Source organism: Coregonus clupeaformis, chromosome 29 (genome assembly GCF_020615455.1).
Source record: "Coregonus clupeaformis isolate EN_2021a chromosome 29, ASM2061545v1, whole genome shotgun sequence".
Taxonomy (NCBI): Eukaryota; Metazoa; Chordata; class Actinopteri; order Salmoniformes; family Salmonidae; genus Coregonus; species Coregonus clupeaformis.
The window spans coordinates 40431528-40458474 of record NC_059220.1 but is presented as its reverse complement, the minus strand read 5'-3'; the positions used below and the strand labels follow the sequence as shown (position 1 = coordinate 40458474).

The 26947-nt window shown below is 41.6% G+C and overlaps 1 protein-coding gene across 4 annotated transcripts; it reads right to left on the bottom strand.

Annotated features, from left to right (window-relative positions):
- Positions 1 to 1282: 1282 nt before the first annotated feature.
- Positions 1283 to 26697, bottom strand: LOC121571682 (T-box transcription factor TBX15-like). 4 transcript variants are annotated; one of them, XM_041883288.2, is made up of 8 exons: positions 26181 to 26697; positions 19161 to 19368; positions 16390 to 16491; positions 13451 to 13634; positions 9352 to 9519; positions 7711 to 7775; positions 6332 to 6453; positions 1283 to 3337 (listed from the first exon to the last, which is right to left on the bottom strand). In XM_041883288.2, exons 1-8 carry the CDS (start codon positions 26380 to 26382, stop codon positions 2514 to 2516), a joined length of 1875 nt encoding a protein of 624 aa, XP_041739222.1. In that variant the 5' UTR covers positions 26383 to 26697; the 3' UTR covers positions 1283 to 2513. The 4 variants fall into 4 exon arrangements, with proteins under 4 accessions (XP_041739222.1, XP_041739225.1, XP_041739224.1 ...); XM_041883291.2 differs by having other exon boundaries at positions 6332 to 6429; XM_041883290.2 differs by having other exon boundaries at positions 13463 to 13634.
- Positions 26698 to 26947: the final 250 nt, after the last annotated feature.

Sequence of the window (26947 nt, the reverse complement as noted above, 5' to 3'; positions counted from 1 at the left end):
AAAATAATAAAAAATAATGGACAATTAATATCCTTTTGTGCATGGTGAAGTTATTAATTACACTTTGGATTGCACCCAGTCACTATAAAGATACAGCCGTCCTTCCTAACTCAGTTGCTGGAGAGGAAGGAAACCACTCAGGGATTTCACCATGAGGCCAATGGTGACTTTAAAACAGTTAGAGTTTAATGGCTGTGATAGGAGAAACTGAGGATGGATCAACAACATTGTAGTTACTCCAAAATACTAACTTAAATGATAGAGTGAGAAGAAGGAAACCTGTACAGAATTAAAATATTAAAAAACATGCATCCTGTTTGCAATAAGGCACTAAAGTAAAACTGCAAAAAATTTGGCTAATAAATTAACTTTATGTCCTGAATACAAAGCATTATGTTTGGGGCAAATCCAACACAACAAATCACTGAGTACCACTCTTCATATTTTCAAGCATGGTGGTGGCTGCATCATGTTGTGGGTATGCTTGTTATCGGCAAGGACTAGGGAGATTTTGGGGATAAAAATAAACGGAATAGACCTAAGCACAGGCAAAATCTGGTTCAGTCTGCTTTCCAACAGACACTGGAAGACAAATTCACCTTTCAACAAGAAAATAACCTAAAACACAAGGCCAAATATACACTGGAGTTGCTTACCAAAATGACATTGAATGTTCCTGAGTGGCCTAGTTACAGTTTTGACTTAAATCGGCTTGGAAATCTATGGCAAGACTTGAAAATGGCTGTCTAGCAATGATCAACAACCAACTTGACAGAGCTTGAAGAATAAAAAATAAAGAATAATGTGCAAATATTGTACAGGTGTGGAAAGCTCTTAGAGACTTACTCAGAAAGACTCACAGCTGTAATCGCTGTGAAATGTGATTCTAACATGTATTGACTCAGGGGTGTGAATACTTATGGAAATTAGATACTGTATTTCTGTATTTCATTTTCAATCATTTGGAGAACAAAAATATAAAAATGTTTTCGCTTTGTCATTATGGGGTATTATGTGTAGATGGGTGAGAAAAAATTATATTTAATTTTGAATTCAGGCTGTAACACAACAAAATGTGGAATAAGTCAAGCGGTATGAATACTTTCTGAAGGCGATGTATACCATATATATGGTAGAATATCATAGTAATCAAGTTCTATTTGCTTGGGAAAATGTCAGGGGATGCATTTACTCTATTGTTCGGGTTTTTGTTAGTGGTCCACTTTTTTGAAGATATGCACATCTTACAGAGAGTGACAGTTGTAAATGAATCAAAAACATGTAAATGAATTAAAATGTTTATTGAACTTTTGTGTGCTTGGCACCTGTATTTACAGTTTTTTAAAAGGCCTTTCAAAAGAATAATTTTGCTATTTCCCTTTTTTCTCACATTTGTTTTCATGATAGATTGGCCCATATAATTGTATTATTGCTTGGCACTTAAATACACTTATCTACAACACACCAAAACATACTATAATTACTCTGCTTTACTATTCTATCTTTATAACCTTTCACACAACAACTTTAAAGCTTATGGTTTTTGCTTGCATTCGCCATCTTATATATGCTTTTAAAAAGGTAATCCACTCAAAAATAGTGAAGCCATTCCAGTCTGTGAGGAAAGAAGTTGATAAGATTGTGGTGATTTCACTGTATTTCACTATATGTTCAGTGTCCACTTGAACAGAGCTTCTTGTCCAGCGTGTCCACAGAGGTGCAGGGCCAACAACTGGACCCCACCGTCGGACGGACACACATAGTTCCTCTGTCACCCTGACCTTTAGGTTTTTGACTTCATCCCTCCAGTATGTGCTGTATTATATTATATTCACCCTCTGTGCCTCGACCATCATCCTTCCATCATCCCATCTGAGTGGCCAGAGGGGAAAACCTTCATATTGAAATCCGTCATATTGATCCGGCACTGTTCATATCCACAACCCTCTCAGTTCTCTCCCAATGTTGCCACAACGTTATTGCATAATGTTCCATAAATGTCTTGTTAAAACTAGAGCAGTGGAAGTGGAGGTGAAGTTTCTGGATCACATCCTGTCCGGGGCTGGATATAGTCCATAGCAACAAGGCTGAGTTACTGTAGAGACTGTCATTACTATTGCACCATAACAGATTCATAGGTTCACTCCTGAGAATCCCTCGACAGTAAGAGTATGTGGTCTCCTCTCTTTCACGTATCCCCCTGTGTCCCCATGGTTGGGGTTAGGGTTCTAAACAGTCACTGAGAGTACGGTATATGGTTTCACTTCCCCTTTTTAACACTATTGTAGTAATTAAATAACAGTTCCACTTCCTTGTTTAAAGCATGTGGGGTGAAAAAAAAAAAAAAAAAAACACAATGAGATGAAAAGTCCTTTTTTGAAAGGTTCACTTTGTACCTCAGTATTACAAACAACGCTAAATGTAAAATGACTCAACATCAATTCTTAGTAGAAGATACAGAACTTGAAATAACAGGACAGTGAAAATTGGTGTCAAAAGTGGGATCTCAGTTTTTACACAATGTGCATGGACATCTGAGAGGATGAGCCATACTGACGGCCATCACAGGAGCCAGCCCCCTGCTGGCCAGCGGAGGGATTGCCAATCATGTGCATGCTGTCCATGCCACCGTTGGACAGGTATTGGCGCTCGGCAAACACCCCGGCAGAGGAGGAGGAGCATAGGAGGCCGCTCTGGGTCTTCTCAGGGCTGGCGGCCAGGCGAGGGGAGGTGGGGAAGTTGTATCCATACAGGTTGTAGGGATTGTGGAGTGAGAAGGTGTTGTAAGATCCCTGCTGTACATGGTGGTGGCCCCCGCTGAACATGTGGGCAGAAGAGGGGGAGGAGCCTGAGGAGGAGGAGGAGGAGCCAGAGGCAGAGCTAGCGCCACCCTGCATCACATACTGCAGCTGGGAGGCCGGGAACGAGGTGAGCTGACCTCCGTAGGCATCCATCTTCCCGCCACCGCTGCCGCCAGACAGAGAGCCGTGGCCACCCCCCTGCATGCCCGCAGCGATCAGGGAGGACGTCCTCTGGGGCAGGAAGGATTCAGACTGCTGGACTGAGGCCACAGCGCCCCCTGCTGCCTGGAGGCGTCCATAGGAGCTGTCGGCCAGGCCCCCGTAGCCCTGCAGGGCCGCCATGTTGCTGCGGGCGCAGGCCGGGTACTCAGACAAGCCCATGCTGCACAGCTGGCTCTCCCTGCAGCCCACGTTGAAGGTGTTGGGGGCCAGGTGGAAGGTGGGTGGGGAGCAGGAGGGGGACAGGAGGTGAGCTGCGCCAGAAGGGGAGGGGGCTCCTGTGCTGGAGGTGGTGGGAGAGGTGCCGGTGCTTCCTCCTGAAAAACACACAGGGACACACACACACTCAACGCAAAGACAGTGAGACAGAGCCAGCGCTACGGAGTGAAACAACAGAAGCATTGGCCAACAATCACACTCAGAGTATCTCTCATTTCAGCCATTCGACCTATCGCCGTCAGAATGTCTCATTCCAGCAACTGCTGCCATTTGATCTTAACCGGTCAAATATGAGAGCCCTGTTTAAGGCTGGTGCATAAGCCACTTAATTCACATGTATTAAAGAATTCGATATTACACTTACTGGTCAATTTCAGCTGACTTTACCACTTTCATTTCCTCAACATCTGATTTTAAGGACTAATTGCATGACATCATTACTTCTTTGAAATAGTAGTATTTATGGGATCCTAAACCCTAAAATAACAGTACTTGTTTCTGAGCATAAATGTGGCTTCAGTTTGGTACAGTACATGTCTGGTCAACAGAGCTCCGAGCTTGCCCCTTTTCTCAAAGAATCATGCATCCATAATTTAGACATGAATGGACATATAAAAAAAAAAAATCATCTTGGCACAGGTTAACATGCAATAAGTCAAGCTTATGGAATCGACCGATAGCTGTGGGATATCACTCACATATTTCTTTATTAATGAGAATTTGGCCCGCATTCATTTGAATGTTAGAGAAATCCAGTTTGAAACCAACTAAAGAAAAGAAAAACTGCATAACTAACTAATTCAGGACTCTCTCTTGGCCAGGGTTCTGATTCTGACTGCACCATATGCCTTCGATAATGTTCAGCTCAGTTCTGCAGGGTTCTGTTGGCCAGGAGAGGAGGATATCATAGTGATGTCATGTTTTCCTCTCTGGTCGGGCAGGGGTTAGAGTAGCTTCAGCGTCGCTGAGGGGAACTGTTTATTACCCCGCTGGACGGGCGTCTGGTGCCGCTGGGGGGGGACGGGAGTGGAGGTAGGGGGACGACACATGCTCCAGCTCCGAGCCCTTACGGAGCGCCCAACGTTCATCAGCGGCGCGAGGACTCTAATTAACGTCTAATCGGTTTGGAGGAGTTTGTGATAACAAACAGATGTCGGCACAGACAAAATACTGAGAGGTGTAACGTCATCATAACCTCAGAGGAAGGGGCGCTGAAGAAATCGGCTTGCTTTAAAGCATCGGGGTGATTCCACTCATGTCACAAAGCCGTCCAAAAGCCACAGTGTTCATTTAATAATTGTATTTCAAGGCCCTGCAGAATGTGAAAAGTTCTGCAGATTCCAAGTTAAAGGGAGGTGCCAAAACAGGTGGTGATGACCAGACTGATTAAGATAATTGACGTGTTGTGAGGTAAAGGAAAGATATGAAGTGACAGTGAAAGAGTATATACAGTGGGGGAAAAAGTATTTAGTCAGCCACCAATTGTGCAAGTTCTCCCACTTAAAAAGATGAGAGAGGCCTGTAATTTTCATCATAGGTACACGTCAACTATGACAGACAAAATGAGGAAAAAAAATCCAGAAAATCACATTGTAGGATTTTTTATGAATTTATTTGCAAGTTATGGTGGAAAATAAGTATTTGGTCAATAACAAAAGTTTCTCAATACTTTGTTATATACCCTTTGTTGGCAATGACACAGGTCAAACGTTTTCTGTAAGTCTTCACACACTGTTGCTGGTATTTTGGCCCATTCCTCCATGCAGATCTCCTCTAGAGCAGTGATGTTTTGGGGCTGTCGCTGGGCAACACGGACTTTCAAATCCCTCCAAAGATTTTCTATGGGGTTGAGATCTGGAGACTGGCTAGGCCACTCCAGGACCTTGAAATGCTTCTTACGAAGCCACTCCTTCGTTGCCCGGGCGGTGTGTTTGGGATCATTGTCATGATGAAAGACCCAGCCACGTTTCATCTTCAATGCCCTTGCTGATGGAAGGAGGTTTTCACTCAAAATCTCACGATACATGGCCCCATTCATTCTTTCCTTTACACGGATCAGTCGTCCTGGTCCCTTTGCAGAAAAACAGCCCCAAAGCATGATGTTTCCACCCCCATGCTTCACAGTAGGTATGGTGTTCTTTGGATGCAACTCAGCATTCTTTGTCCTCCAAACACGACGAGTTGAGTTTTTACCAAAAAAGTTCTATTTGGTTTCATCTGACCATATGACATTCTCCCAATCCTCTTCTGGATCATCCAAATGCACTCTAGCAAACTTCAGACGGGCCTGGACATGTACTGGCTTAAGCAGGGGGACACGTCTGGCACTGCAGGATTTTAGTCCCTGGCGGCGTAGTGTGTTACTGATGGTAGGCTTTGTTACTTTGGTCCCAGCTCTCTGCAGGTCATTCACTAGGTCCCCCCGTGTGGTTCGGGATTTTTGCTCACCATTCTTGTGATCATTTTGACCCCACAGGGTGAGATCTTGCGTGGAGCCCCAGATCGAGGGAGATTATCAGTGGTCTTGTATGTCTTCCATTTCCTAATAATTGCTCCCACAGTTGATTTCTTCAAACCAAGCTGCTTACCTATTGCAGATTCAGTCTTCCCAGCCTGGTGCAGGTCTACAATTTTGTTTCTGGTGTCCTTTGACAGCTCTTTGGTCTTGGCCATAGTGGAGTTTGGAGTGTGACTGTTTGAGGTTGTGGACAGGTGTCTTTTATACTGATAACAAGTTCAAACAGGTGCCATTAATACAGGTAACGAGTGGAGGACAGAGGAGCCTCTTAAAGAAGAAGTTACAGGTCTGTGAGAGCCAGAAATCTTGCTTGTTTGTAGGTGACCAAATACTTATTTTCCACCATAATTTGCAAATAAATTCATAAAAAATCCTACAATGTGATTTTCTGGATTTCTTTTTCTCAATTTGTCTGTCATAGTTGACGTGTACCTATGATGAAAATTACAGGCCTCTCTCATCTTTTTAAGTGGGAGAACTTGCACAATTGGTGGCTGACTAAATACTTTTTTTCCCCACTGTATTATAGAAGATTGTAGAGATTAGGTCATAGTTTAGAGACAGTTGTACACACCTTGCTGTTTCTGCATGTTGGTGAAGTCCTCAAATGTGAGTGTCCTCACAGGCGGTCTCCAGAACGCATAGGTCTCCATGATCGCCTCCAGACCAGTCCTGTGTGAGAGAGAGAATGAGAGACTGAAACAGTGGAGAAAAAAAAAGAGGGTCAGTGTGAGGGACGGATACATAAAACATAACAAAGCCGGGGTAAGAGAAAGAGGAAGGAAGAGTTGTGACGGCAAAACAGATAGTCAAAGAGCGAGAGAGGGACGTAGAGAAAGGAAGGAGTGTAAGTGAGAATGAGAGAGGAGGGAGGAAGAGAAGAAGAAGTGGAGTCAGACTGGGAGGAAACTGGAGCCATTAAAATGTGCAGGTTTTTACTGTGATCATAAATCTGAGTGACGTTTCATCTTGAATCTGTACACGGTTCTCCTTACTGCATGATTTACTCCCGTGTGCGCCTCTGGGCCCTGTCCCAGGGAAACGAGGGCCTGTCCTGACCATGTTATTTTAGGGCCAGTAACTCCCAGGCCATTCCAGCTCATTTGCGCGCTACGCTAATCACACTGGCCCTGGCCATCAGTGCACTCATTCATAGCGCTCAGGACCAAAACCCAACAAATGAGCTCTGCCCTGTTTTACCTCATAAAGTCAAGTGTCACCAGTCAAAAAATCTAGTTGACGACAATCATAATTTAATGCCTGAGAGAGCTCTATATTAAGATATAAATTCATAGAGGGGAAACAACCCAGTAGTTAATTAACGAATCAGCTTGTGTAATATGTCCTCGTTTTAATTCATTTCAGTTCGCTATAATGTGGAATAACTGACAGTTTAACAGTAATGAGGTAAATTACAACTGTAATGCATTGATATGAGTAGAGTTAGGGGGATATGTGTGAGGATACATTTTCTGTCTATAGATATCTTATTTCTACATCATCTTTTCATCTGTAGTTTTCTGCAATTAAATTCTAATGCTAGTTCATAAATCAGGCACTCTATTGTTTGAAAAATGAAAAAAGATGTCTCAAATAACTGTGCCAATAATTCGCTCCAGATGGGAGGGGAGCTTTCATGTGCTGGGGGTCTGGTTCAGTGTTTTCCCTGTTACATATGATAATCTGGACTGAGAGCAAGAGCGAGAGAGAGAGAGAGAGCTCTCCCCTACCCAGAACCTGTGGTTCTATCTCAGATGTAGTGGGGTTTTCTTGGCTGGGGAGAGAGTGACTGATTTTATATGGAGCAGCATATGGGATTAAGAGGTATCTCCAGGGGATTATTTCCATATTAAAGGCCACGTTGGAGAAAAGGACCGATTTGCGGCACACAGCATTGCGAACGCTGAGACAGGTTGTATTACACGGACCTCGGGTTAGTGGAGGAATGTATACCTGTTTCTACCTGAATCCCGAAATCCTTTAGCAAATGGGTTGCGGTCGATCTTTAGTCTAGTTATCTGTGGGAAAGAAAAACATGACAATCAAAACAAATTACATAGGACCGATGCACGTTGGAGAGGGGAAAAACGGGTCAATATAAAGATTTCAAAAGAAACTGAAGTGTAAATGAAAGAATGAATAAAGGAATTCATTTTTTTTAAATAATAATAATTGTCAATTTTCCATTCATAAACTGAATTTAAAGAGGAACTGACAGCGTTTTACCACCATACATCTCATTACAATATGTTTATATACTGTACACCCTCGGGAAGAATATAGTGAATTTTTTTTTACATTTTGTGACAAGTGAGCGTTTCACATTTTGATACATTCATAGAATGTTTGGGAATGACGTCTAGTCGGGTATTTGTGAAAATTCTATAGTAATATGAGTGGGAAAGCTGCCGTGCATTTGGGCAATTAATAGACACTGCAGTAAATAAAAACTAATAAAAACGTATCAGTCTTTGTCCAGGCCCAGACTCTACACAGACCGGTGCACCATAACCAATCAGAGCTTCAGTTGGCGTATATGCAAATAACCCATTGCCATACTGGGGTATGCCATTCACTTTTATCTGTATGTTTACAGGCAGCTGCAACAGCACGACTTTAGAAAGAGCCAGATGAGCTAAAATGAAATCTAGTGAGGGATAAAGCCCAGACAAAAGGGAAAACGGTCAGATTTTTCAGCGTGTAGTTGCACTGATATGATGGGGAATAGTAGCCTGCTCGCTTGCCCTGCTGCAGCCTGCCTTCCAATACCAGCTTATGTCCCATAACCCACGTTTTTGAAAACTGAATGGGATTTACCAGCTTGCTTGCCTGCCTGCCAATTTGATCGATGACAAATACATTTGATTGACAACTAAGAGTTTCCTGTGGATAACAGTCGTTCAAGTTCAGAAGCGAGTCACATTTCTTGTTAGCTAGCTAACCAAATGACACCTGCAACTTAGCTGTGCCACCGAAGCTGCTAAAAACTTTTTGTGTGATGACATTACATCCTAGCTACATCAAGGCTCTGTGTTTTTAGCTTGCTAAATAAATACATAAATAAATAAAATAGCATATTAGCCACATTATGACTTATGATCATTGCCCATGCTAGTTTGATTGTGTTGAGATATCCACCTTACTTTCACCCTTATTTGTGCATCAGCCGAACGGCTTCAGGCAGCAAACAATGTATGAGTTGTGATTTACAACCTGATAGCAATTTTTATTAGACTGCCAAGCATTGTATTAGTTAATTATATTAATCATGCATTGACTGCATCCATCTATTCTGCCAACAATACCTGACTATACGTAATGGAATTTTGAGTCAAATATAACCATTTTTTTTAACCTCTTACAAAGTTGGTTTTGAGGCATAAACTGTGAATTTGATATTTTGGACTGATATTATGATTGTCTGTTTGTTTCATTCATATCTGCAAAGTAGTTAAAACGGTGTCAGTTCCACTTTAAGTTCACTTCCAGAATTGACTCAAATTAAACTTGAATTGAACCTAAGCCTGGTGCAGATAGACCAATTGAGTGGCAACAGCATCGTAGCAACAAAGAGAAAGGTGTCTGGCCTCAGACCTGTTGGTTCTGGTAGGCGGTGACAGTGGTGAAGACAGTCTCAGGGAAGCTGAAGGTCTTCACTCCCTCTCCGCTGGGAACAGGCTTGGTAGGGGACAGGTCACTGCTGAAGTCCTTCCTGATCACATGGACACGAGGCTGGTACTTATGCATGGAGTGGAGGATGATCTGAAACCACAGAGAGATTGTAATGGTTACATTGTGTGTGTGTATGTGTGTGCGTGTGCCTGTGTGTGTCTAAGCAAGTCTGAGTTCATATCAGGGTTGTATGATTAAGAAGAACACAAGTCCACACTTCTGATGAGAGAGGTGGTAAGGTAAGTATTTAACACCAGAGAGCAGAGCTGAGGCTTCCGGCTATGGTGGCCCAGGCTTCCCTCTGGCTCGCTGTCTGCTCTTGATTACATCCCGAGTGAGAAAGCCTCCCTGGAGCCGCAAACAACTAAGTGGGTCATTTCAAACAGATTGGGGAAACAATAACGTATAACATTGACAGTAAATGTAATATTCCAGCCCCCCATCCTCTTCACCTTGCCCCACTGCTCGGTCCAGGGGACCCCCAGTTAGGGCCGGGGTTCTGAGTCAGGTCAAACCCGCCTCAGTCACACATACACACACTGAGCTCACAACAACACAGAGCAGCCCAGGGACTTATCTGACAGATCTATTGTCAAAACAATACATGTAGTAATGTCATTAAAATAATAGGCCTACTGTAGTTATGAAGTGATTTCAGTTACATACACTGCTCAAAAAAATAAAGGGAACACTAAAATAACACATCCTAGATCTGAATGAATGAAATAATCTTTTTAAATACTTTTTTCTTTACATAGTTGAATGTGCTGACAACAAAATCACACAAAAAGTATCAATGGAAATCAAATGTATTAACCCATGGAGGTCTGGATTTGGAGTCACCCTCAAAATTAAAGTGGAAAACCACACTACAGGCTGATCCAACTTTGATGTAATGTCCTTAAAACAAGTCAAAATGAGGCTCAGTAGTGTGTGTGGCCTCCACGTGCCTGTATGACCTCCCTACAACGCCTGGGCATGCTCCTGATGAGGTGACGGATGGTCTCCTGAGGGATCTCCTCCCAGACCTGGACTAAAGCATCCGCCAACTCCTGGACAGTCTGTGGTGCAACGTGGTGTTGGTGGATGGAGCGAGACATGATGTCCCAGATGTGCTCAATTGGATTCAGGTCTGGGGAACGGGCGGGCCAGTCCATAGCATCAATGCCTTCCTCTTGCAGGAACTGCTGACACACTCCAGCCACATGAGGTCTAGCATTGTCTTGCATTAGGAGGAACCCAGGGCCAACCGCACCAGCATATGGTCTCACAAGGGGTCTGAGGATCTCATCTCGGTACCTAATGGCAGTCAGGCTACCTCTGGCGAGCACATGGAGGGCTGTGCGGCCCCCCAAAGAAATGCCACCCCACACCATGACTGACCCACCGCCAAACCGGTCATGCTGGAGGATGTTGCGGGCAGCAGAACGTTCTCCACGACGTCTCCAGACTCTGTCACGTCTGTCACATGCTCAGTGTGAACCTGCTTTCATCTGTGAAGAGCACAGGGCGCCAGTGGCGAATTTTCCAATCTTGGTGTTCTCTGGCAAATGCCAAACGTCCTGCACGGTGTTGGGCTGTAAGCACAACCCCCACCTGTGGACGTCGGGCCCTCATACCAGCCTCATGGAGTCTGTTTCTGACCGTTTGAGTAGACACATGCACATTTGTGGCCTGCTGGAGGTCATTTTGCAGGGCTCTGGCAGTGCTCCTCCTGCTCCTCCTTGCACAAAGGCGGAGGTAGCGGTCATGCTGCTGGGTTGTTGCCCTCCTACGGCCTCCTCCACGTCTCCTGATGTACTGGCCTGTCTCCTGGTAGCGCCTCCATGCTCTGGACACTACGCTGACAGACACAGCAAACATTCTTGCCACAGCTCGCATTGATGTGCCATCCTGGATGAGCTGCACTACCTGAGCCACTTGTGTGGGTTGTAGACTCCGTCTCATGCTACCACTAGAGTGAAAGCACCGCCAGCATTCAAAAGTGACCAAAACATCAGCCAGGAAGCATAGGAACTGAGAAGTGGTCTGTGGTCACCACCTGCAAAACCAGTCCTTTATTGGGGGTGTCTTGCTAATTGCCTATAATTTCCACCTGTTGTCTATTCCATTTGCACAACAGCATGTGACATTTATTGTCAATCAGTGTTGCTTCCTAAGTGGACAGTTTGATTTCACAGAAGTGTGATTGACTTGGAGTTACATTGTGTTGTTTAAGTGTTCCCTTTCATTTTTTTGAGCAGTGTATTTATTACATATTTACATGAATAACAAGCGAAAGCTAATCATCTTGGCTAATCACCCATGCGTCAATCTAAGTAACATAATAAAAAAAATCCCCATCAAAATCCGTCAGTTTAAGCTAGAGATATATTTGTTGCATGGGCTGCGTCTCAATCCACCACATCCGCCTATGTCGGCCTTCCGCATCTGCGGTGGAAGGTGGCCGAGCTACAGAGGTGTTTGTCAGACCATGAGACATCCCGAAAATCGGTCTTCTCATGAAAACATCTGTACTATTATGACCAATCTATGGAAAGGGGAGACTCTCCGTTTTGCTCTACGACCCACACAAGTGTCACAGGACTCGTCTGAAGGTAACCCATATAAACAAATGGAAGTATGGAGGTAGTTTTGTGCCAACAAAAATAAGGGGTTAAATATGTGTCCAAAAAAACAAAAAGATTTCCTGAGCTTTCTTATATCTCCTAGAGACATAGAACAGACACTTTAAAACTTTATGATACATTTTTTGTCTGTATTTTTTGCCATTTATAAACGTGATATTCAATGCGTTTTTCTATGGGCTATAGTAGTAAAGGCCAAATTCAATATTTTATCCCCAAAAAACATATACCTAAAGGGGTCCTAAAATTCTAAATCAAATAGCTAAATGATCCATGGTATGACCATCTTAAAACAATTCCATATGTTAGGCCCCCCCAACGGCTTAGAGTTTTAGAGGTTTTTAAGAACCAATAGCCCTGCTTATCTGATTCAGAGGGGTTGAGTTAAATACGGAAGACACATTTCAGTTGAATGCATTCAGTTGTACAACTGACTAGGTATCCCCCTTTCCCTTTCCCTTATTATAGCAACCACTGTTGATGGAGAGGTTTGATAGTATGGCAAGTCGGAGGAAGAAGAGAAGAGTGATGGGACAGATACCCGCCTATCTGCGATGAGGTTTCCCACACATGAAGTCCAAAGTTAATTTCCTCTCGCCTCGATGCCTCCAGCGGAACAAAGGCCTTATAACACAACTGTGGGAGGGAAAAAGGGGCCATGCCTAACTCCCCCCAAAAATACGTGCCCACTGCTGCATCTAACACCCATCTGTTATTACATTTGTCAGAATAACGGAGCTGCGATAACATCAGCTGGCCGGGTGGAAAACAGGCCCATATGAGGACCTGAATGTGCCAGCCCATCAGCGCCTCACTAAGCTACATGAAGCCACTGGCAGCCATTTTGAGAGAAGATTCTAAAAATGATGTATCTCTCCATCATGGCTGCATAGGTTGGGTCCATCTTGAGTAATTACATTACCTGGCATCACTAAATCAGGACCTCTATGGAGAAATTGATTTGCACTGGCTCTTCTGACTGTTTCAACAACGTCAAGGCCCCGTAATAAAAGCAATCTGGCCTGTAACAGCACGGAGTTCATGTCATGAGGAGATCCATCTTGTGCCATAACTACATCAATGCTGATCGACTATTTCAGCATCAGTCGATGAAGACCGCAGTAGAAAAAAAATAGTATTCTTCTCTAAGAATAGTCTTATCTACACATGGGTGGGGTGAAGTAAAATGTATGCACTCACTAACTGTAAGTCGCTCTGAATAAGTGCGTCTGCAAAAATGACTAAAATGTAAGTAAATTCCCATATTACAATGTAAAACACTTTGAGAAATACTGAAACAGTACAATTACATCTTTATATTAGTGTACAGGTGTAAAATTGCACAGGTGTAGGAGAGAGGCAAGAGTATGGTATGTCAAGTTAAGCCGGCTCACCGGCTCACTCACATGGCCCTGGTCGTCCAGCTCGTTGTTAGTGAGTTTGAGTTTGTCGAAGCTGACCACCTGCCTCATCCAGGTGTCTCCAGAGGCCAGGGAGTCTGGGTGGATGTAGACCCGCGGGGGCACTGGGGAGTCCGCGTTCCCCGCCACCATCCACTTGGAGCTGTGATACACATACCTGGAGGACAGACACGCAGTGACAGACGTATCAGCACCAAACCTTATTTCACATTTGATTCTCTGTTTTTTTCCACGGGTTTTGCATATGTTATTGTGAAGCATTGTAGTCATGGAGTTCATGTGTCATGTGTTGCAGAGCTTGCTCACAATAGAGATATCAAATATCCCCACACATACTACATATGCTTTTAACGACATATTCACAATTAAGCTCAGTCATAACATTTTACATTAGAGTACAATATGGCTGCCCTGCCCAGCACAGAGCATTCCCCTCACTGACTGACTGACGCAAGAGAGGGACTCCAATCCACTGTAGCCCCAAGCACAGCTGTTTGCCTTTAGTTCTGTCCATGCGCACAGTTGAAAGTGCTTAGCTGCAACGCTTCTTCCAAAGTCTTCACTCAGCGACAAAACTCTAATTTGGCCTCTTTGTTATTGTCTAGCAGCGTTACACCACCCTCTTGGTCTCTCTCTCTCTCTCTCACACACACAGCCTTGACCCCCCTGTACACACGTACACACTCTCTCACCTCTTTAGCACACAAGAAACACGCACACAAACACACACCAGACCAAACACACACACACACACACACAGAATGCCAGGGTTTGTGTAATTTCCTGTTTGGAGTGCTGTTTAGGGTTAAGCTCTATGTAACAGGGAAAGTGTTGAAGAAGAGAGACCTTAGCCCCAAACAGGACTGGAAATTTGATTAGCCCCCTTTCATCTTCCATAAATCTGCCATCTGACTCCCGCACAATCAATAAAGACCTGACTTTATGTGACACCATTTGGACAGATGAGGGTAGCCTAGCCCCCTCATCCAACACCACACACACACACACACACACACACAACATATGTATGCATGCAACTCAAACAGATATATACTTTTATGGACACAGAGAAATTCTGACAGACACACACATTAAAAGACTCACACACACTTGCCAAACCCAGGCTGTACTGTATATTGGGTTACCTTAACTGACAAAGTAAGTATCACTATTACATTACCCTACAGCAGGGTCCCCAACAGGTATATCTATTTTTTCTTTCGGAGGGGGGACATAAAAGACTGTGAAAACACCAGGAAATCCGCTCCAAGTGATTTACATTTTTGGAAATCTGTTCCCAAATATTCCCTTACATAATAGAGAGACTCTAGATCGTTTACAAATGTAAGCAAGGTTTGAAATGATTATTTTCGGCCCCCCGACCATCCGCTAAAGAAAAAAATGGCCCGTGGTTGAATCTAATTGATCATCCCTGCCATACACGGTTGACTGGTGTGTGCTCAGAGTTTACATCATTAAGTCAAGTCCTCGTATGTGAACGTGTTTTCGTATGTGTGTGTGTATGAGAGTGTTTTCAAATATTTGAAGAGTTAGACAGTGCTGGTGTCTGCACTTTTGTTTGTGATTCAAATTTAGAACATACCAACTGTCCACATAAAAGACAAGTAAAATATGGAGATTTAACAAGCCCAGTATAAATGAGACACTCCTGAAGAGAGGCAGAGAGCCTAAGTAAAGCAAGTAAATTTCAATAAAGACTATTTCCAGACCCCAATTCTATGAGAACTATGAGACATTCCAGTCACAGCTCGGAGCTCAGTTTGCAAAGCCCTGTGGTAAAGTCCCCAGCCAGGAAGAAAATCCTATTTAATTTTACAAGATCTTTTGGCTTCTAAAAATCCTCCATAATATGTTGGTTCTCTAGACCGTCGCCTCGTAGACAAATGCTTCAGTCAGTTAGAGAGCCAGGGTTCTATGATCCTACAATGAAACATTTACATAAATAAACAACTGGGGAAAATAATATGAATGCATTGTTAAAGTGGTTCCTCAAGTCCTGTTTATCAAATAAAATGTAAACATAGTAAAAATGTCTGTAACAATAATATAACATTAATGCATGTTATTGATATATAAACTGAAGATGTACTCCGTTAAATTAGAGAAAAAATTAAACAAAGGCATTGTGACCCATCTGTAACACTGCTATAACATTAATGAAACTATGACACTTCGCCATTTGTCTGTCGCTCTGCCACATCACCAATGTATGACACATTAAACTGCGTCCTTCAGCTGAGGTAGTACATTAAAACAATATCTTACATCATAAGAATTGTATTCCACCGTGGTCAAAGAACCAGGTTTACGGTAGAAAGATGTTTTGCGATTTCCATAGTGAATAAAGCTATCAATATTATGGTCTCACTCTAACCATACACACATCATATGATAAATACTGTTCATTCTCCTCTCCTATGGTCTCTTTCTCTCCAGACAATGTGCTCTATGCCAGAAATTCATTCAGATACTTTGGCCAGAGATATCCATCATAAAAACCTATCCCCAAGATGGACATACTGTAAAGGTCATTGTTTCAGGTTCAATTCAGATTTATGTACATATCTGCATACCATTTTAAATGTGCAATGATCTGTCTATGCTTTTTGGGTTTTTGGGGACTACTCTCCATCTTAAAATACACAACAACTATTTATCGGCTATGTTGTCCAAGTTGGGGGTAGAGCCTATTTTGGTTTGACTGAATGAGAACATCAATCTCAGACATGGAGAGTGTCATGTTCCAATAGCATGTGTTGTGTATATATCTGTACATCACCGTGCGATAGCACACACGATAGTACACACCCATCCGAATGAGTGATGGCAAGTTAGGAAATGTTAGGAAGTGCTAAGAAGTGTGAGCATACCTTAGGAAGATAGGAGCATACCTGTATCTCTTATTGTCCACAGGAACAATGTCCATGGCTATGTAATACTGCTGATGGGAGTCCAGACCCACAATCTTTACTCTCATCGCAGGGAACATCCGCCTGAGAGAAAGAGCGAGAGAGAGAGAGAGATATTAGAAATATAGCTTGCAAAGTTGAATATTGGATTATGAGTATCACCCTTAAAAAAGGAACCCTGCAACATGTAGACATTAAGTATAATTCCAATCATGCCACTAGAAATACATTCTAGTGCATGCCACTGGGCAAATCACTGGGCAAATTCATAAGACCCAAGAGAGGGACATGGTTTAAAGTTTGACCAATGTCTTGCCAGTCATATAGCTAATTTTCACCCCTCATAACAGCGCTTAGACACATAATTTTATGATAATTCCTTAAAATGTCTGTATCAACATTCCATGTCTTCATTAAATAAATATTATTCAGATGAAAGAAAGTAAGTCATTTCATCCTCAAAGAAGATTGAAACTGTTTTAATGCAGGAGCTAGCAACAAACTCACTCTTCCTTGAAGATATGCACCCAATCATGAGAAGTTTTTTGGTAATTCGACGCAAACCAAACCATGAAAAACAAAAGAAGCCATATTAAAAGTAGGACTGCACATACACAGAGACATTTTCAAGTTAATTCCTTGTTTTACACTTCAAAAGCTGCATTTTTCTTTTCATTTAAACGTCATAAATCTTTGCCCTCATAATGACAAAAGAGGTCTGTTTTCTTACTTCCTTTCTCCTCTGAATTTATAGGCTTATTATTAGCAGAGGCATGAAATACACGCAGCTAGTCGTGTAAACTCTACTGCATTTAAACAGGGACTGATTATATTTATGGGGCGATTAACAACGTAAATCTGATTCATGAATATCACAAAAACAACGTTGATCATATATTGTTTAGGTAAATCAGATTTATGGGTTAACTGTAAAGTTGGTGTACATGTGTTATTAAAACAGAAGAACAAACGGGAAAATACAAACCTACAACTTTACAATACAACTTTAAAATGTTATGTAATTTGATAGAGGCCTACCAAAAGAACATTAAACACGCAAACAACTTGGTCCTTGCCATTTCTCCATAAAAACATGTAGACTAATTGGTCAACATGATACATTGACGAAAATAATCAGTGGATAGCCTATCTAGTCTAACGAAATGGAAAGCATGCTTTTCAAATGAGAAGACTAAGAGAAATATGCGCATCCCCGTGTTAGGCCATATATAGCCTATACTGCTCTGCCCTCACTCCCTTCTAATGCATGTCACATATACAGAGGAATTATTATAGGCCTATTTTTGTTAAATGTGATGAATATCATACAATTTTCTGCAGTTAAACATCATATCATAATATTTTATGTTATTAAAGGTAGTAGGCCAATATTAGCCTAAAAGTAATAATAATAATAATAATAATAATAATAATAATAATAATAATAATAATAATAATAATAATAATAATAATAAATGTCATTTAGGAGACGCTTTTATCCAAAACGACTTACAGTCATGCGTGCATACATTTAACGTATGGGTGGACCCGGGAATCGAACTCACGGTCCTGGTGGTGCAAGCGACATGCTCTATCAACTGAGCAATACTGGACCATACATGGTTGTAGATGTGGAAAAATCAAAAGGCTTGATGCTGATGATTTTACTGGGCCTCTATTTCGCTTTTATTGACAATAAATGGTAGCCTAAAACACAACTAATATTCCTGATTAATGACAATTATTTAAATATATTTTTCAACAAAAATAGTCAGAAAAGGGAGTTGAAATGGGCAACTGGGCAAGTCGAATTTCACGAACCAGAGTAAAATAAAGTGGCCTTTAAAACTAAAACCCGTTAGGTTAGATTTTAGATGAACACCTTCAACTTTCTTAAACCTAGTTTTGAAATAAACAAATTATGTATTATAAACCATAGGCCTACAGAAGACGATATGCCTTCACAGTGTTTTTCATTTGTTTTATGGAGGAAAAAGTCATACCCACGACCGCTTTATTGCTAGGCCTTCTTCGTGAATCAGTCGACTACATAAATTCATCGTTCGCCTGTTGCTTGATCGTTAAATTCAAAATGGACGGGAAATACCTGGTGTTCCTGGCGAGGGGGAAAGGTCTTCATGAGAACAGTGTAGGTTAAGTTATATACTCGGCTTGGGTTGTAATTGCTGCCCAAAAGAGCAAGAAAACCAAAAACATGTTTCAAAGAGATTAATTTGAAACAGTTCCTTTCTTCCCCGGCTATTCTCTAACATCAGCCATGGAATACCCTCATATGTCATGTATGGCCTGTGATTACAGAGCGGCCCTCGCGTGTCCGGAGCCCTTGCCCCCATGTGCAACACATTAGCACCCCTCAAAAACATGCGTGCTACAGGGGTAATGCATAGCGCACGGGCGTCTTTTGCGCAAAAATAGGCTACGTGTGTGTGTGTGAATGTGTGTGTCACCTTAGAAAAAAAGGTGACATCAAACCTAAAATGATTATTCGGCTGTCCCCATAGGAGAACCCTTTAAATAACAATTTTTACAGGTAGAACCCTTTTGGTTCAAGGTATAACTATTTTGTGTTTCATGTAGAAACCTTTCCACAGAGGAACCAAAAAGGGTTCTACCTGGAACCAAAAAGGATCCCTTTTGGAACCCTTTTTTCTAAGAGTGTATCTTAAGTGCAAGAAGAAAATATAATAATCAGCGGAGTCCTTTAAATCATAAATATGCAGCAGCTACTTTACCTCCCCGCTTTCGTGATGATCATCTCCGTGCCAATTTCATGGAAGCGCTTCCAGAGGTCCGCGCACTGCAGCTCCACCTGAATCTCCTCCATTGAGGCAGTGGGGGACAGCTCGCAGGCCGCCGGGGCCAGGTCCTCGGGGGAGCCGAAGGAGCACGACGTCCTCTCCGCCAGACCCTCGCCGTCTGAACCGGGGCTCGCCTCCGAATCTGTGGAGATTAACACGATTATGAAAAAATGTAGCCCTGGTAAAGCGGGGGCCTCAGGAAAGTTAGTTGAGTATTGACGGTTGAGGCCAAATCATCTGCAGCATGAACTCCGAGAAAGCACTGAATCTGACTCACTCAAATCATATTGGTTTGGTTGGATTTCAAAGAATAAAATAGAAATCTGACTCTAAAACTATTCCGTTTGCGTTTGAAATGTCATAAAGTAACCACAAGGGTAACGCTTCAATCAAACGAAATGTGCATTTTACATGAAAGAACGCCCACCAACAAAATTCTAAAAGCTATATTTAACCCAACTGATTGTCACGCCAACTACAAACTGTAATTCATATCACTATGTCTACATATGTCATATATTAACAAAGCTATATTTTCCCCCAATGAAATCTCTGGCAACACAATAAGAACAACTACAATAGCAAAATAAATGTATAGCCTGCATAAAGAACTTGAATAGTCAACGACATTTTCCAGAATAACTGTTCCAGATCTTAGCTCCCAAAGAAACCTATAGGCTTACATTACTGGCTGCAACATTTTATGTTAGACATTGAGAACACTATGTAGTGAAAAAAACATTTAGCCATGTATCAGCTCATAAATATATATTTGTTTTATTCTATACAGCCTACTGTAAAGTTATGAATTGTATATTTCAATTTCTTATTAATGTACTTGTCTCCTCCTTATGTGCCAATATGTAATATGATATTATTTATTGAGGGCCCTGACATGAGTAGGTTGCTTTGGCAGGACACACCATGCAAACAGGATTTTATGCAGATGCAGGACTGCTGAGAGACTGGTGTGTGGCCCAGGACTAACCACCAAGTGATCACGACCCCAAAACAAGAGACAAGAGCATGGAGTGGAGACATGAAGACACTGCAGGCAGGACAGCTCCACCACAAGGGAAGTGAGAGATCCTTTCAGTATAATGGCAGTGATGACTCTCTCTGTGTGAGCCAAGGAACATGGCAAGACAGAACGACTGTTGATTGACCCATACAGCCACCATGCATCCAGCAGCCAGCAGCCATCAGCCACACAGCGGGCCAGGCCAGAGATCTGGGCCTGCTCAGCGCCATCATGGCTGCTGCTGTTGTCTCGGCGCTTTACTGTCATCAAGCTACACCGCGTCCATCCACCAGCACTCACCGAGTCACCATGCTGTCCCTCACATGTCACCAGACCAGTCTCTGTCCATCACAGCTATCCCACTGTCCCCCTCCACACGGACAGCCTGCTATCAGTCCCACCCACTATAACCAATAGGTACAGAGCAGAGCTACAAAAGTGTGAGAAAAACTACACACATCTGTCCCACATTACACAGGATATTGCTGGGTAGAAATATGCATATCAAGAGAATGAGAGAGATGGAGTGAGGGACAAATAAATAAATATATTGAAGGAAGTAGCACTTCATGGCAGCTTACAGATAGAAAGGTGGAAGCAGAGTCAGAAATCTGGTGCTAACCTTAAGTGCATGACTAATGCTGACTAACTAGACAATCATAGACAGTAGTCAACCTCGGAGAACAGCACCCACTTTTTCAAAACCCAAATTAACTAACTTGTGGTTAGGCACAGAGAAAGCAACTTGCGGGGAGCCTCAATAGATGGAGAACATAGATTCTCTCCCACTGATACTTCTACCACGTCTAAAAAATAACAATAATGCCGTCTTCTGTTTGTTAAAGCTTGGGTACACACAAGAAATCCAGCTAGTTCAATGTGAATAATAACAGCTTGTAGGTGCAAAGAATATGGATTTCAGCTTATTATTCTTACACAAACTTATTCACTATGTGATTATCTAATTTGGACAAAAAAAATTTACAAATATATATATACTTTTTTTTACGAACAAAAATGTTTGTGATGATTGAATTGGAACAATGCACTGGCTATTCATATAGTATGACTGCATATGTTCATTGGTGATTGTTGCAACACTTCCTTTACAAGGTAAAGACCTTTCTATAGGAACAAGTTTATGAATAGAAGACGCATTTAATACAGTTGTAACAGAGTGGGTAAGTAGCAATCTACCAACCATGAAATCGCAGAGTAACCCAATCCACAAGAATCAGAACCACCTGTTTCCGCCTGTAATTAATTCAGGCACATGTTAGGGAGAGGCAATGAAAGAAGGATTAAACCCTTTTAATAGTGCAAACAAACATCTGTTGGTTTACATTTAGGCTTTTCTCAGAGGCATCATTTTAAAAGTTGGGTTTCTAACATACAAAATGAGCAGCTATTTGCATTTTGTGAACGAGGAATCATCACCCCAGAAGTACCAAGTGACAATGTATATATCATATATTAGGCTATATAATATATTATTATATAGAATAGGTTAACCATATTGAAACCTCAGAGCTAAATGAAGTACGGACAGAATAATCACAAAATCACAAATACAGGGCTCAATTTTTTTTATAAAGATTAAACATTCTGTCGCTTAAAAATCAGTGTAACTCCATAGACAAAAAAAAAAAAGTGTACATGGTTATCCATAATACAGATTCCTAGTGTGAGACAGAGACCGCTGTCCAAGCCATGTAGCAGGCCAGTAATAGGTTTAAGAGTGAGATTAAAGATCATCTGTAGTGATATATTTCCCAGTCTGAATGTTTACATTTATTTGTAAATCCATAAAAAGAAAAGCAGTTTCTTTCTGTCTGACACACGCAAGTGCACGCACACACACACAAACTGCTGACAGTGCTGATATTTACATTTAAGGCAGGCAATTTAATATTGACAATAGTCCTTGCTTTGGAGGGGAAGTCTGCAGATAGGCCTACATGTGCTTGTCTGAAACGAAGGTAATGTTTGTCATACATGCTGGCTCTCTGGGAAACGGGATTGTTTTTTTTATTTTATTTTTAAACGGGATTGTTATTAATCCAGTTTAAACTATTGTGTGGTGGTGGTTTTCTTACACTTTTGATCTTTTTTTTCCCCATGACGTGTCTTTCAATAAGAATGTTATTTGACCATGTCGGTTTGAAAGCCTCACATGGAGGCAAAATCATTATGTAAAAAGCCTAAACCGCACAAACTGACCACAAAGACTAGCTGTTTTCAGTGATGGCTGGTCTATACGCGTCAACTGGAGGCTAGTCAAGGCTGGATACTCACACTGCTTGCGACGCTGCCAGGAATCTAGCTCCTATATGACTTGGAGCTCGCGAGACAATGTGCCTTTTCAATCAACGACGACTCTAACTTAAACGACCCATGTGAAACCGTGGAGGATGTATAACCTGTCCTTGACTGACTGAATTGCAGTTAATGGTAGTACTGATACCCTGCATCTCAGCTGTGAACAAATTTTGTTCGGTCCACCGCATTTGTGAGGCATCCCCCAAATTCACAACACTTGCTGCTGCGCATCACGCGCCAGACAACAGCCTCTGTGCGTGAGGGTCAAGTCAGCCTCTAAAATGAACTGTAAAATTAGAAAATACATGTGTAGGCTTAGATCATTAAGCCATGCACGTGACGCTAAATTAGGTTTCTAATTAACCAAATAAGATATTTTCTATGTATAGGCATATAGTCTATAATGCAAAAAAAAAAAAAAGGAGCGAAATATCAAATAGGCTATTAGTTTGAGATCCTTTTAGAAAGAAAAAAAATGTAGGCCTATTTGATAAAAAAGCAGGAGGGACTTCGCGCTTTGTCTATAGGCTACTAGGCCTATTGTGAATCCAATTGTAATGGGAATTGTAATATTGAGACGTTGGTTTACGTGTCTGTTGAAATTCAATGTAGGCTATAATGAGCTGAGAGGAGATATATCATTTCATATTAGGCTTATGATTCATATATGTGGCCTGAGAGGGTTAGAATGGGATATGGAACATTAAATTCAAACCTGCCCCAAATCCCCCAAGACGTAGAAAAGACGAGACAGTCAATTAATTTTGTGACATTTAGCCTATTAAATCACATATTAGTTCGTTTTAAGTTTGCATAAAAAGGCCTAGGCGTCTTCGTAAATAATTTGGAAGATTCTATTATTTAAAATGATAGGATATGCCCATCTTGAATCTAATGTGACTTGCGTCATAGGCATGCAATAACTTTGGCCTATTGCAAATTCGGATAGGCCAGGCTACTTGTTATTACAACATTTGCAACAAAGAAAAAGCGAAAACAAATTGTTTACCTAAAATATATTTGCGATTTAGTATTATCAAATGTTTTGACAGTAATAAAAAGCCTGCGTGATTTATAGGCCTTAAAGATTAGCCTGAGCCTCTTGATTTGGCGATTTCGGCTTACAAAATTAATATTATCAATTTGAATTAAATAAACGTTGATATCCAATTCTGCTTTAGACTATCCTTATAGGTGATTGCTGAGATTGTCAAAAATTGACTGAAAGCTGTGATTTTGTCCTTCGCAATAAAAGTTATCGAATGAACCCATTTTCAGTAGGCTAGGATACACAAACTCAGGCAGAGGTTGCGTGTCCGTTCAATTTCATATAGATACATAGTTTAGCCTATACTATTGGAAAAATAAAGTAATAAAACATAATAATAAAAATAGTTTAAACGTAGGTCTACGTTTTATTGGCCTATTGTTTCCCAAATAGGAAGAATGACGGCGTTAGTCTAGGCCTATAGATATGTTGCACGAAATTAGAATAGAAAATGCAGGGCACACAGGCTAACCAAGTGAAAACAACTTGCACACATAGGCCTACACTTACACAGACGCATTGTCTCATATTCTATTTGAACTCACACAAAAAATGTATACGTATCCCAGATGTGGCTTGTGATGGCTTATTTCTACATATTGTGCCAAGCTCCAAAAATGCATGATTTGCATTGAATCACAGAAACTACACTAAATCGTTCTGCCAATATAGGCCTACCTCATCTCAGCAAAACATTTCTCCCAATTCAAGACCATCTAAATAAGTAAATATGAATTACAACTGACCATGTCTCCACTTGAGTCACTAGCATGGTCAATTGTATTGTATCAAGAGAGGCACGCGTGAAAGAGAGACGGGGCAATTTTACTCAGCTAGGCCTCTGCAAATGGAGAGGGGACACAATGGTAATATAATGTTTAACGTAACCATTTATCATATGAATGAAGATAGCCTAATTGTGCAATAAGAACATGAACCGTGCTCTGCTGCAGTAGGCTACTGCGTTTTTCTGCGTGCGTCATGGTCTAGTGACGCCTTGATCAGACCGACAGTGTCATTGCATTCTGATACTCCTGATACTCCTCTGTAGCTCAGCTGGTAGAGCACGGCGCTTGTAACGCCAAGGTAGTGGGTTCGATCGCCGGGACCACCCATACACAAAAAATGTATGCACGCATGACTGTAAGTCGCTTTGGATAAAAGCGTCTGCTAAATGGCATATTATTATTATTATTATTATTATTATTCATTTCCATTTATCCAACATATGCATCAAATTGTATGCGTAGACGTGACAGAAATACACTAAACAAAAATATAAAGGCAACATGTAAAGTGTTGGTCCCATGTTTCATGAGCCGAAAGAAAATATCCCAGAAATTGTCCAAAAGCACAAAAAGCTTATTTCTCTCAAATGTTGTGCACAAATGTGTTTACATCCCTGTTAGTGAGCATTTCTCCTTTGCCAAGAAAATCCATCCACCTGACAGGTGTGGCATATCAAGAAGCTGATTAAACAGCATGATCATTACACAGGTGCACCTTGTGCTGGGAACAATAAAAGGCCACTCTAAAATGTGCAGTTTTGTCACACAACGCAATGCCACAGATGTCTCAAGTTGAGGGAGCGTGCAATTGGCATGCTGACTGCAGGAATGTCCAACAGAGCTGTTGGCAGATAATTTAATGTTAATTTCTCTACCATAGGCCATCTCCAATGTCGTTTTAGAGAATTTGGCTGTATGTCCAATTGGCCTCACAACCGCAGACCACGTGTATGGCGTCATGTGGGCAAGCGGTTTGCTGATGTCAACGTTGTGAACAGAGTGCCCAATGGTGGAGGTGGGGTTATGGTATGGGCAGGCATAAGCTACGGACAACAAACCCAATTGCATACTATCGATGGCAATTTGAATGCACAAAAATACTGTGATGAGATCCTGAGGGGGGAGGGGGGGGGATTATCTGTGACCAACAGATACATATCTGTATTCCCAGTCATGTGAAATCCATAGATTAGGGCCTAATGAATTTATTTAAATGTACTGGTTTCCTCATATGAACTGTAACTCAGTAAAATCTTAAAAATTGTTGCATGTTGAATTTATATATTTTTTCAGTATAGTAACAAAAGGTGAATGTTGAAATGTTGTTGCTCACATTTCCAGTAAAAAATGTGGATTAATGAATAAAGTTTGACTGCAGAATTTATTACGCATCGACACAGTCGGTCTGACCGACGCGTGACAGGCCAATTAATTTGTTAAAACGATGGCATTTATACAAAATAAATATTTGGGGTTGGTTAACTCCTTTGATAATTTATGCAAAGTTAAAACACCACTATTATGGTATGATAGTTAGGCTGTGTTAAACTACTACATTATTTATGGACACTATTAGTCTACAGAAGTTCTATATTATTCCATATTAGTAGGCCTATCTGAGGAAAACGTTATAAGTAGTTATCTTAGAGACGGTGATGAAATAGTAGCCTTTTTTGTATTCCTCTTTTCCGTTAGATAGGCCTATCCGTAGTTTTCTGATGGAACATAACAATATTCAAAAAAAACAAAATATGAAGTGATGGTGGTTATGCACTGACCGGGGTCGATATCCAGACAATGCACAGGGTCGTCACCGTCTCCTAATTGTCCGTTGTTGGCGAGGCTCTCCATAGACAACTCCAGATCCTTTTCCTCCCAGGCCCGGAGCTTTCTCTTCTTGTTTGACCCGATCAGGGCTTCCACCGAAAAGGCGTGCGCTCTTGAGCTCAGAGCAGCAGCAGATCGCCTCCTGTCACTCATTTCTCTCAAGGCAAATCCACCAGAGGGAAAACAAAAACTCCGTCCACGCAGCGAGCACAAGGAAAATGCACACGTCAATGTTTAAAATGGTGAAAAAGTCGCCAATGACGAAAGTAATCCAAAAACTATGTCTAGAAATTATGTTTCAAACCTCTAAAGATATGATACGCCATCCCTACGGCGCATTTGATTGCTCGAAAGTTACCCAGGAATATATTTTAACGCTATCTATCGCTTTTTGTCTCTCCGTCCTGCTTTCCTGCCTATTTCTCTTCCCCTTTCTGTCCTTCTCCTCTCTCTCTGATTGATACTCACTTCTGGATAACTTTTTTTTCCCGAAGCGTTAAGGGCAACCCTTTTGCTCACTGTCAAATCGCGCGGGTCCAATGAGAAGTTTGGAAAGAGAGAGAGCCAAAATGTGTCAACCAATAGCAAATGAGAGAAACACCAACTCCTGAAGCAAGAATCCTAAACCGAACCCTTGTAACTGACCATCTAACACTGAATTAACATCGTCAGGGCTTTAAGGGAAAAAATATAACTAAATGTATTTGATAAATATTAT